The sequence below is a fragment of the Zootoca vivipara genome, chromosome 12 (assembly GCF_963506605.1).
Source record: "Zootoca vivipara chromosome 12, rZooViv1.1, whole genome shotgun sequence".
Taxonomy (NCBI): Eukaryota; Metazoa; Chordata; class Lepidosauria; order Squamata; family Lacertidae; genus Zootoca; species Zootoca vivipara.
The window spans coordinates 40,273,167-40,285,731 of NC_083287.1; the positions used below are offsets into that span (position 1 = coordinate 40,273,167).

Genomic DNA, 12,565 nt, shown 5'->3' on the forward strand with positions numbered 1-12,565 from the left:
GTGCTTGCACAGACACGACGCTTCAGGATGTGCCCTTTTCAGGTTGCAAACAGGCCTCCGGAACGGATCTCGTTCACAACCAGAGGTACCACTGTGACAGATTCAGGAGCATTTGTGTTGGGATGTGCACCTCATACGAAGTCAATGCTTGTTGGCAGAGGAGGACCCTGTTGCAGCCCAAAAAGAGGGTGGATGTGGGGTGGAGGGCAGTGCATACCGTAGCACCCCTGTGCTGAGATTCCCCATCCCTCTCATTCTGCTGCGGCTTTACCTGTCCTCATCTCCAGCAGCCAGTGATGTGGAGCAGGGACAGGAGGAAAACACATGTCAGAATGGCACGGGGTAGGTTGCCATACATGTTATGGTTGTGGGGGACAGACACAGGTTTGTTGTTTTTTTTGCTGAAGCACCATGCTTCCTCTAATACTGAGTTCACAGCACACTTCCAGGTAGTGTATCCAAGACGTTGGCTTGGGCCCAAGTATGACTTGGGTCTCTTGGAGCTTGATTATACCAAGTTTGATCCTAGGGCAGGATGACATTTATTTATATATTAAATGTTTATAGACACTCCCCCCTTTCAAATAAAATACCAGGGTGCTATACAACAAAATTTATTAGTACAATAAAGCATAAAACACTGTTTGAAAAACGAAGATAAAATGACGGGCCCATCTTGAAAAAATTTAAACAGCTGGCATAAGGTCTTCAAGAGACATACGGAAATTGGTAGCGAAGATACCTTCTGAATCTTCACCAGAAGAGTATGTATTCCACACTAGTTGAAGGTAGCCAGGATTCTGCAGCACAGGGGGCAACTAGCAACCCTCTTCTGAACAATCTCAGCGACTGAGCTGGGATAAAAGGGCTCAGATAGCCCTTTAAGGTATCATGGAACCAAGTTGTTCAGTGCTACCTGGCCTGGTAGCAGATGCTGTTGGCTGTCTGCCCTGTGTAACTACTGCATTGGGCATATTGACAGCTCTTTGTCGATTTCTATAGCTCCTGAAAGAAGGTGCTACATACCTTGTGTCATTCTTGCACTCCCACAACTCTCCTTTTTAAGGCAGATCACAAAGGATTTGCGACTAGAGGCTGGATATGTGTGGCTTGCCTAAAGTGTGTGTGTGGGGGGGGGGTCAGTTAAACCCTGTGGGAGTGTTTTTCTCCCTTCCCCTGCCTATCATTGCTGTAAGGCAAAGTTCCCCAACATTTCCATGGTTCTCATCTGTTATAAGGAGAATTTAGCTGCCTGATCGTGCATTCCCATCACTAAAAAAAACTTTGGATCTAGTCAATCATTATTTAAATCAATTATTTTAATTCATTAATAAAATATTACTTTACAAGCAGCTTGCTGCAGTTAACGAGCAGACTTTCTGCAAACCTTGCAATAGCTACAGTGAACCTAATTGCGTTTAACTGTTTCTAAGAGTCACCTCAACCTTTTCTGCTTAAATATAATGACCTATAAAGTCAGAATCAGAATGTTCAAGGAAATGAAAACGTTCTGCTTCTTAATCTCTCTGGATGTCCTGTGCCTGATGTATTTTGATGGACACTTAATGAGGAGATGCAGGATTAGAGTCCACTAACGAAGTTGACACTATATCTCTCCTGGTTTAAATAAGGATTATGGGTGATTCTCTCCGAGGGGGGGGGGGGACCCAGTTGGTGTTAACAGCTGCCATTGAGAATTCATGCTTTGTTTCAGGAGATGCAGATATAAGACTAGATTACATCTTGTATTATTGCTGCCAGGGTGTGTTATTGCCCTTTTGTTAACAACAAGCATTGCCTTGTTGAGTTGGCTTTCCTTCCACTGTTCCTGAGCCCATGTGCATCTGTACCTTACCATTTATCTAGTTCGCTTTATGTATTGGATGAAGTTAGGCTCCTGTCTATAAAATATTATGCTGTGATTAAGTTGCTTTGTCTTCAAAGTGCTATTAAAAAAAACCTCAATATAACTACTGTCAGGGGAATTGCTGGCTACCCTCGAGCAATGACACTCCAAACCATCTTGTCTTTAAGACTTTTATTGTGAATATTATTTACAGTGCAAGAGCTTCATGAAAACATGTCTACTCAGTATCATCAGATTCTCCCAATGGCGCTTTTCAGCTCCTCCCCTAGCAGAGTAGTTTGGGGACCCAAATCTCCACCCCCTGCGTTTGCGAGCCGTTGATCGCCTCAGTTCTGGGGTGAATTTGAAAGGACGCCCCTCTGATGTTTCCCCACTAGAAACCTCTGCTGGCCTCTCCTCCCTTGCTGGTATCACGGACTGTAGGCAGCGCTCCTGGAGGCTGCCTGAGCCCTGCACCCCTCTGCTCATTTCCTCCTTTGTGTCTCCTGCCCCTCCGCTGTTGTCAGAGCCGTTCAAAGAACTGGATTTGATGAGAGGTGGCTGTTCTCTGTAAGCCCATCCCCTTACAATTACTTTTCCAGTTTGGTGTGAATCTCACAATAGAAATGTATTGAATATGTACTGTACTGTTCCATTTGCAATGATTTCCATATGTATTCCATTGGCTCGAGACAGATGGCAACCACAAAATATATACATTAATAATGAGAGCTAAACCAGATTGGGTGATGACTGAACTTGTCTGTTTAAACTTTCCCCAAAACTTTGCCATCATATACCACCACAAAGAAACAACACCCAAGATCAGATTAAAAAGTTGAAGTGATGGAGTCAGGCAGATGGCAGTAGGCTTGACTCAGGGGCTTGTAGGGGCACCACTGCCGCTGTCGTTCTGCAGATGATACACACTATAAGGAAGACTGTAAGAGCCTAGGTCAGGGAGAGATAAAGGGAAGCACTCTATCCAGACTGGCATATTTGCAAAGTTTGGACTTTTGTCAAACTGTTGCTGTGGCATCACTGCCAAATTCAAGCAGCTTCCACTGTTGTAGTTAGAACATCAGAAGACTTTTAATTGCACACATGCAGATTAAACTGCACTGTAGGTGTGAGCTGCTGCTTACACAATGGTAAGCACTCCCATATTTTTAAAAAGGCACTTGGGGAACTGTTACACTAATTCTTTTCTAGCTTCAGCATGGGGTTCTGGTGCTTGTATGTTGGGAAATTTGTAGAAGAGAGGCTGTGATATTACATGGACTTCTCCAACAATCCATCCTAGTCAATTTAAGTGATATTGTTGCCACTAGTTTCTGGAGATAGCTTTTCCTATGCTGTCTTGAGGTCAGGCATCCACACTGAATATTTGTAGCTATTATCTGCAGCTATATGCAATGGATAAAAATCATTGGGATTGTACCCAGTGTAGACTCATTACAATTAATGGGTATGGGTAACTGAGATCCATTAATTTCAAAAGGTATAGTTAATAGAGGGACCCAGGTGGCGCTGTGGTTAAACCACTGAGCCTAGGGCTTGCTGATCAGAAGGTTGGCGGTTCGAATCCCTGTGACGGGGTGAGCTCCCGTTGCTTGGTCCCAGCTCCTGCCAACCTAGCAGTTCGAAAGCACGTCAAAATGCAAGTAGATAAATAGGAACCGCTACAGCGGGAAGGTAAACGGCGTTTCCATGTGCTGCTCTGGTTTGCCAGAAGCGGCTTTGTCATGCTGGCCACATGACCTGGAAGCTGTACGCCGGCTCCCTCGGCCAATAATGCGAGATGAGCGCGCAACCCCAGAGTCGGTCACGACTGGACCTAATGGTCAGGGGTCCCTTTACCTTTACCTTTATAGTTAATAGAACTTAGTTGGAGAAAAAACCATTTGTCTTGGCAGTAACATCCATTTTCCTTCCTCAAGCCCTTGAAGGTAGATGCAAGAGGTCTCAATTCTGGGCACAAATAGACCCAGGCCTGTGTAGCTCCAGCAAGCCTACCGCATCATAGGCTTTCAGACCAAGTTGTCTGAAGCAGACTATGGTTAAGCCTCTCTTAGCAGGGTCAGGAAAGGCTTTAGCCATTCCAAGTAGGAAATACTGGGATCAGTCAACCAGTGTTCTGTCTTGTTATAAAAGGCAACTGCTTTTATTGATTTATTTCAGTTTGTTTGTGTTCTGTTTTTCAACAAAGCAACTTAATTCAGTTAACTTTTAAAAATGCAACATTAATTGCAATAAAAAGGTTTTCAGAACCCATCTAAAAGCAGTGAGAAGGATCTCCCAAGTGTAGGGGGTGGGATCCTGTGATGGGAGTTGCAGGCCAGCAACCTTCTAGAATATGCAGGTTTTCTGCCGCAGCACCTTTGCATCTAAGGATGGAATTCTGCAATTGAGAAGACCTCGTCGCTAGGGCCCACAAAGGAATATCCAGGAAAGACAGGCTGCTATTTAGGCTGAAACAGGTTCCTATGAGCTAAGGAGAGCCTTAAAACAATATGGTCCTGGGTAATCTGGACACTTCGTTTGAAAGGTTTACAACAGAAAGCCTTTTTTCAGATAAGTGGAAAATTCACAAAAGTCTTAGAAGAAGGTGGCAAGGTGTTGTTGTTTAGTCGTTTAGTCGTGTCCGACTCTTCGTGACCCCATGGATCATAGCACGCCAGGCACTCCTGTCTTGCACTGCCTCCCGCAGTTTGGTCAAACTCATGTTCGTAGCTTCGAGAACACTGTCCAACCATCTTGTCCTCTGTCGTCCCCTTCTCCTAGTGCCCTCAATCTTTCCCAACATCAGGGTCTTTTCCAAGGATTCTTCTCTTCTCATGAGGTGGCCAAAGTATTGGAGCCTCAGCTTCACGATCCGTCCCTCCAGGGAGCACTCAGGGCTGATTTCCTTAAGAATGGATAGGTTTGATCTTCTTGCAGTCCATGGGACTCTCAAGAGTCTCCTCCAGCACCATAATTCAAAAGCATCAATTCTTCGGCGATCAGCCTTCTTTATGGTCCAGCTCTCACTTCCATACATCACTACTGGGAAAACCATAGCTTTAACTATACGGACCTTTGTCGGCAAAGTGATGTCTCTGCTTTTTAAGATGCTGTCTAGGTTTGTCATTGCTTTTCTCCCAAGAAGCAGGCGTCTTTTAATTTCGTGACTGCTGTCACCATCTGCAGTGATCAAGGAGCCCAAGAAAGTAAAATCTCTCACTGCCTCCATTTCTTCCCCTTCTATTTGCCAGGAGGTGATGGGACCAGTGGCCATGATCTTGGTTTTTTTGATGTTGAGCTTCAGACCATATTTTGCGCTCTCCTCTTTCACCCTCATTAAAAGGTTCTTTTAATGAACCTTTTAATGAACCTTTTAATAAGGTGGCAAGGTATTCTATATTTATTTTGATTTCTTTTTATGTATAGGAAAAAATGTGAAGAAACCTCCCAAATCTTACCTAATTCATGCTGGTCTCGAACCTCTGACCTTCACCAATATGTTTCCAAGCTGGGAACACAGAGAGGACATTGCGGAGATCACAGAAATGGTAAATCAACCTTTCTCATTATCTTTCTCCGTTTTCCACTGCACTGTTGGCAATGTGGCTCTGGTGGTGTTCTGGGAAGCAGCGAAAGCCAGGGGATTCATGGAAAGGAAGCTTCAAGCATTTGAGGGGGGAGAATAACCAGCGTGGGTGGATTTTGACTGAGATTTTATCATCTACTCATAAAGATTCCAGGACACAAGGAAATGTTTTAATGTCCAAAGAACTGAGAGGTCTAGGTAAAAAGATTTGTTTTTGTTGAGCTGATTGGGTAACAGAGGCCTGGCTATTCCTTATCTCTCTCAGAAAACCTGCCAAGGCTTGCAATGGTTGGAGCTTCCTTTTCAAAACAGAGGACATCATTTTCATCAGAAATGCAAAGCCTTACAAAAAACCTGTGGTGGCAATGTGGGGACTTTCTTGGTAATTAAGAACCTTCCCTCGAGAGAGCCACCTCTTTTGGCTGGTTATATTGTATTCATTCTAAATCGGCTGCCACATCTGTAAAATAAGTAGACAGAGCTCTTTGGGTAAAATGTACATTTCACAGACCTGCTATTTCAGATGAAACAGTGGCTTTGTTGTGATTGCAAAGTGTGAATAAACTAACATTTGTTTCTCCACCCACTTTTGCTTCTGGCACCACCCATCCACTGGCCGTGGCATGAGAAATAAAAACAATATTGCTAAACTACCATATTTACTCAAATCTAATGTTCACCATTTTTGGTCAAATTATGTTGTGGGATTTAAGGTGCGCATTAGATTCGATGGCACATTTACATTTGCCAGCAAATACTTTTTTTGTTGTTTTAAGGTTCTGAAAAAAATGAGGGGCACATTAGATTCGATGACACATTAGACTCAAGTAAATACAGTAGTTAATTGAAAAAGGACTCAAAAAGTGTCTTGGCCACCTGACTTGCAGCCATCATGGAAGGCAAGGAGGGAGGGAGACTGTATGCAAGCCCAAAGCTTGCACTGGTTTCTTCATTTAATGCTAAGCCATAGCGAATATCCATATCGTAAGTACCGTATATACCAGGCATCCCCAAACTTCGGCCCTCCAGATGTTTTGGACTACAATTCCCATCTTCCCCGACCACTGGTCCTGTTAGCTAGGGATCATGGGAGTTGTAGGCCAAAACTTCTGGAGGGCTGCAGTTTGGGGATGCCTGGTATATACAAACATAATTCCTCTCCGCTAGATGCTACACCATTATATGCCTTCATACCAAGGGAAACTTGGAGGTGAGCTTGTGACTAACAGCCACCAATAGAAATCAGGCAGTGGCACCAAAGTTAAAAGAGCCGGGGGGGGGGAGGGATTTGTTTATCACCTGACTTCTCCATAGAGAACATTTGACTGCTTATCTCTTTCTGAACCACTTGAAATTTCTAAATCTTTTCCTCCCCTCTAGGATGCTGAAGCTTCTAACCAGATAATCCTTGTGGAAGATGTGTTGGCCAAACTATGCAAGAAGCTGTACCCATTGGCCGAACTTTTAGCAAGGCCCCTCCCAGAGGGAGTGGATCCACTAAATCTCGAAATCTACCTTTCCGATGAAGATTTTGAGGTAAATGGGAATACACATCTCACAGATGTCTCTGTAATTACTCTTGGCATTGCTATTCTTCTTTTTTTTACACTTCTTAATGCTTACCCTTCAACACCCCTTTTGATGCAGGCTGGATTGCAGATGACGAGAGAGGAATATAACACACTGCCTTCCTGGAAACAGGTCAACCTCAAAAAGGCAAAAGGACTCTTCTAAATAACCTGGCCATGTGGCAGTTAAGGGCTAAAGCTGGAGTGGGATCTTGTGTCATTTTCAGCACCTCGTGGACAAAGAGCAGCAGCATGGCCAACTTGTGCTCACCCCCCCCCCTTTTCACCAAGCCAACAAGATACCGCCAAAAGGCTATAGATTTGCTGCCTCTTCTTAAATCACGTCATATTGTAAAATGCAAAGGGTCTTTGTTTGGGGAGGTAAGGCAATTCAACAGTTGTTCTCCCTTGTACTTTAGCAGCAGTTTCTCAGGCTGCTTCTGCAGCAGCCATGGCGGATCTTTTTAGCTGCGTTACACTACTTGCCATTTGGGTTTTGAAGACGTTCTCTTTGTAAAGTGTTATTTTGTTTAAAGCTGTGGATTTTCAAAAATAATTTATATTTATATAAAACACATAGGACAAGGATGTATTTAACAATGCCATGTGTATTATTCACTTTCAAGACTTCAGTCAAGAAAGACTTTCAGAAAAGTAGCTCGGCAGAGCAGTTGCTTGGTCGGAATTAGTTAAACTACGAATTATGTTTTTACTCTCTCTTTGTGTCTTCCCATCCTCTATCACTGAATGGTTTCTCTTTTTAATAATAGGCAACGAATTGGTCTCAATGCTGCTTCAGGTGCTAAACTGAACAAAGCGTCATCACACGAGTTTCTTGAGAAACTCTCCAAATCCAACTTTGATATACTTTGTTATCCCAAAAATGTATAGTGCCTTGTTTTTTTTTCTGTGTACAGTTTATATACAAAAAAAGATCGGTCTGCTTTTTGAAGATGGCTCTGAAAAGTCTCTTATGCTCTACTTTTATAATAGTAGAAATAAAAAAACATCTCAGTTTCTAATAACTTGTTGTAAAGATAAACTGTCTTTTATGACAAAGACTCAAAGCAAAGCTTCAGAATAAACTCTTAGCAATGCACACAGACTTGTTCTTCTTCTACCACATAACTGATTCTATCGTAAAATACCTCATTTCAGTAAAACACACAGAAAATATTTGCAGTGTGCTGTGAACAAAGAGCAGAAATTTTCTGATTCAGAAAATAGTATTTCATGATAAAATGTCATTTACCAGACATTAAGTCTAAGGTCTTCAACCATCTCAACCACTCGTGCTAATGGGTCCATCAGTATGGGATCAGGTGATAAACAGCTGCCATTTGTAGGAAAGAGGTGACGGAAGAAATGGATATACTTACTGAAATACCTTCAAGATGCAGATTTGTGGCAGCACCTTTCCTGAATTCGCCTACAATAGCAAGCATTGCTGGAAATGCAGCCTCGTTGCTTCTTTTCCCTATGAGTGAAACAGAACAAAATTTACCAAACCTTGATTAAACTGTAGTAAGACAAATGATAGCCAGATAAAATAATTTGGCTCATGGATCACTGCTCTAGATCAGGGGTCAGCAAACTATGGCCCACAGGCCAGATCTGGCCCAACTGGCCCGTGGATGGTCTGTGGATCGTGTGGATACCGTTAATTTTTTTTCATTCATTTTTTTTCTGCGTCGCCATTTCCCCTCCCTTCTCACACACCGGGACGGCGTCTCCCTCCCTCCTGGCTTCTCCCCACCCTGCGTAGAGGAGGAAGTGGGGCTGGGCTGAGCTGGCTGAGTGCCATTTTGGGCAGCGCCTCTCCAGAGCCAGCCAGCCCTTTTGAGCCGCTCATCCCACTGCTGCCGCTTGCAAGGGCAGGCACAGGAGCTGCGGTTGACAAGAGCGCAGTGCAGCGCCTCTCTAGAGGGGCTGGCTGGCTCTGGAAAGGTGCTGCACTGCACTCTGCCAACCGCGGCTCCTGTGCCTGCCCTTGCAAGCAGCAGAGGCTGGCAGCGCCGGGACGAGCAGCCCCAAAGCAAGGGCAGGCACAGGGGCCACGGTTGATGCAGCGCAGCGTCGCGCCTCTCCGCAGCCAGCCCGTCCTTGTGCGGTAACACCAAAGGTAGGCAGGGGAGAGGGGCTGGGGGAGAGGAGCCCCCTCTGCCACATGCACGCATGTGTGTGCACAGTCCAGCCCGCCACAAGGTCTGGGGGACGGTGAACCAGCCCCCTCCAAAAAAAGTTTGCTGACCCCTGCTCTAGATCTTAGCTGACTTGGTATTCTCTGGCTTATATCAGACCTGCAGGGGTCAGCAAACTTTTTCAGCAGGGGGCCGGTCCACTGTCCCTCAGACCTTGGGGGGGGCAGACTATATTTTGAAAAAAAATATGAACGAATTCCTATGCCCCACAAATAACCCAGAGATGCATTTTAAATAAAAGGACACATTCTACTCATGTAAAAACATGCTGATTCCCGGACTGTCCGCGGGCCAGATTTAGAAGGCGATTGGGCCGCATCCGGCCTCCGGGCCTTAGTTTGGAGACCCTGTGCTAAAATATAGCAAGTTTCAAGGCTTTCGCTAAGAAATCGTGGTGGTTTTTTTCCCTAACACTGAATTAAATTCTGATTTCAACAAAGGATAGCTATCTATTCACTTTGAATTACCACAACCTATTCAAAAGATTTCCTCCTTTTATGTGTCTTTACACCTTCAAAGAGATGCAGTACAATGTTTCCCCAGCCTGTAAATTCAGGAAAGCATTTCAGTAGACAGTTCAAAATTACCTTTACAGGAGGAAAATCTTCAAGCCATTGTTGCTAAGTGACATGACGATCTCTTCAGATGCTGTTCTTAACCTGACCAAATCAAATGCAATAAAGCACATTGAACAGACTGAATTGAGTGGCCTTGTTGTAACCTGATGTGTGACTTAGCCCAGCCCACAAAACCAAGGTCCTTAAGACTACTGCATAAGTAGTGTCCAGAGATGTCAACAAACACAGCTTTAAAAAAAGGAAGCAACAGGAAATTATATGCTGTACTTCTGTGACATAGGCGAGCATTAGTTTGAGTTGAAATCTGTATGCAAGCTTGCTTTCTGTGGGGATCTGCCTATGCTAGATGAAAACTAGTAATTGCTTGCTATGAGAGGCCTGGCTCATGATTTATTTATTTCATTTATATTCATACCCATAGCAGAAGTTCTCTAAACTGTTCAAAATTATAACAACAACACTGAAGTATAAAATAATGAACACTGTAATGGGTTGATTCTAAAAAGGAACACAATCAAAACTCAATTTAAAACACAAAAAGCCAGGCTGTGAAACGTTAAGTTCTTTAAAAAGCCTGGATGCATAGAAATGTCTACCTTTTACCATTGCATTAAATCTGGACACCATGCTGGTGCTTTTTGTAAAGAATCTTATTTATACTGTTTTTACTTACCTGTGTATCCCCCTGTAGTTTTGGGCTTGTTCGTGTTCTTTTCTCATGGGAGTGCTATATAAAACAAGAAGAGATCATGAAAATGGTGGCAAGCAAACCTCCCTGGAAAAACCAGTTCCTAGCAGGGGTGCCACTACCAGAAAGGCCCTGCTCCCTTGTAGTTACCTAGCCTATTTATTTGGCAGAGCCACTGAGAAAAGAGCCTCCAAAGATCTTTAGGTGCACACAGGAGAAGGGTAACTTGATTACAAGCCATTTCAGGCTTTCAAGACTGAAACAAGCACTTTAAATTGGATCCAAATGCAGGGAGCTAGTGCAGCCTGCAAAGGAGAGGTGTAAAGATGGTCTTATACCAGTCCCAGTTAATGTTTTTGCCACCCTCTTCAGGACCAGCTGCAGTGTGTTTTCAAAGGCAGATCCACAATACAACACATTGCAATGGTCTAAAATGTTCTACAAAATGGGTACACTTTTCACACATGTAAAGAGCATGGCTCTGCAATTTCAGGAAGTCCAGGTTTCTGTGCAGGGAGCTATTTGTCTGTGGCAGAGAATGATGTGAGTCACTGAAAACCAAGAAACTAGAAGGGATCACATATGTGCATAGGGCATGCAGTATATACCCTGACCCCAGAGAAGAAAAACTATTGGATTTTTTTTAGTTTAGTTTTACAAAAGGCCATGCAGGAATTAGTGGGGGGGGGGTGTCACAGTACAGTGTTACATTGGGTTGCGGACCTAATCCATTCCGGGGTGCCGTTTGCACCCCGAAAAGTCCACAAACCGAGCTGAGCTTTTGCACATGTGCGAAAGCGTGATAGAGTGCTTCTGCGCATGCACGCGCGGCGGAACCCAGAAGTAAACACTTCCGGGTCCGCCGCATTTGCAACCCGGAAAAACGCAACCCACAGCGGATGTAACACGAGGTATGACTGTATTTTGCAGAACTCAAATGCAAAATCCAGTCAAATGACTGCAGGATCCCATCAGTGTTTGTGTGTGTGGACACACAGTGGAGCATCCAATCATGTGAGGCTCCCACCACCACATCAGTGCAGTACAAAAAGTTATTCCTGTTCTCCCCCTGCACACACGCACACACCATTATTTATCAATGAATGAGAAAAGAAACTGCATTTGAAAATGGTCAAAGGTAGATAATTTTCTTGCGAAATTCCCATTGTGGGTTGCAGGGTTTTTGTCATGATTACTTTCAAGGTGTCCTAGCGGCATTTGTGAGGGTCCCTTTCTTTCATTCTACAAATCATCTCTCTAGACTCTGCAGCCCTCCTGGGTGCCTCGTGCTTCCATTAAAGGTCAAGGAAAGACATCGTGCAGCATCCTTTGAGGCTGCTTTTCAGATCAGGAAATGTGGGCAGCCAGGGAGGCTGCAGAGAGGAAAGGGAAAGGTGGCATCCTTTGCAGTTCTGCAAGGTAAGCTATCAAAAGTCCAAACAAACTCTAAAGCATTCTGAAAATGAGGCAGAAAAATGGAAGTCTCTTTTGCAGAGGAAGAAAAGGACAGATCTGTGGTACAGATTCACCATCTCATTTGGTTTTTCTTAGAGCTGGTTTAGCAACACTAGTCAACCAACCTAAGAGTTGGCTGGGGCAATGTTGATGTTGCCACAATAGTTTCAGTACTTCACACCTCGGGTGGGGAACCTCTGCTCCTCCAGGTGATGTTGGACTCCCAATTCCCATCAGCTCTGGCTAACATGGCGATGGGTCAGGGATAATGGGCACTGAAATCCAAAAACACATGAGATGGGCACAGGTTCCACTTCCCAGCATTACACAGAATGAAATAACAGACTGAAGTGGATGAATTCAAGAGCTGCGCACCACTTCAGGCTGTGTGTGAGGAGGGGAGGGGTGTGGTATTCTTGCCTATTCCCCCACATTAAAAGCTGGCTTGCAGCAAACTAGAATATTGGAGAGAGGTCCTTGCTAAATTGCCTTTTGCTATATCCTGTTCCCACCTGCTATTCTGGCCCTTTCACACTCTCATCTATTAAGTGATGTGCTAATGTCTGCTCAACTCTCTTTGGAAATGTCAAAACTATTTTTCAGCGCCACTCACGTTCCAGGAACACTGATCTAAAGTACA

At 44.1% G+C, this 12,565-nt stretch overlaps 1 protein-coding gene and 1 long non-coding RNA gene across 26 annotated transcripts in view; one reads left to right on the plus strand and one right to left on the minus strand.

Moving 5' to 3' along the window:
* The window catches only part of SVIL (supervillin), a 153,924-nt gene extending 145,822 nt beyond the window's left edge, over window positions 1-8,102 (plus strand). For 22 of the 23 annotated variants that reach the window (XM_060280865.1, XM_060280867.1, XM_060280866.1 and 19 more), the window contains 3 exons: window positions 5,276-5,397; window positions 6,816-6,971; window positions 7,083-8,102. In XM_060280865.1, the coding sequence (XP_060136848.1) occupies window positions 5,276-5,397; window positions 6,816-6,971; window positions 7,083-7,169 (365 nt within the window). In that variant the 3' untranslated portion in view covers window positions 7,170-8,102. The remainder of the gene's footprint in view (window positions 1-5,275; window positions 5,398-6,815; window positions 6,972-7,082) is intronic. The other variant, XR_009558419.1, reaches the window with a different exon arrangement.
* LOC118092370 (uncharacterized) overlaps window positions 2,024-12,565 on the minus strand; it is a 214,661-nt gene continuing 204,119 nt past the window's right edge. For 2 of the 3 annotated variants that reach the window (XR_009558420.1, XR_004693507.2), the window contains exons 7-9: window positions 10,456-10,509; window positions 9,792-9,863; window positions 7,835-8,480 (exon numbers count right to left, since the gene is read on the minus strand). This is a non-coding gene — a long non-coding RNA (uncharacterized LOC118092370). Of the gene's footprint in view, window positions 5,896-7,834; window positions 8,481-9,791; window positions 9,864-10,455; window positions 10,510-12,565 lie in introns of those variants that run through there. The other variant, XR_004693508.2, reaches the window with a different exon arrangement.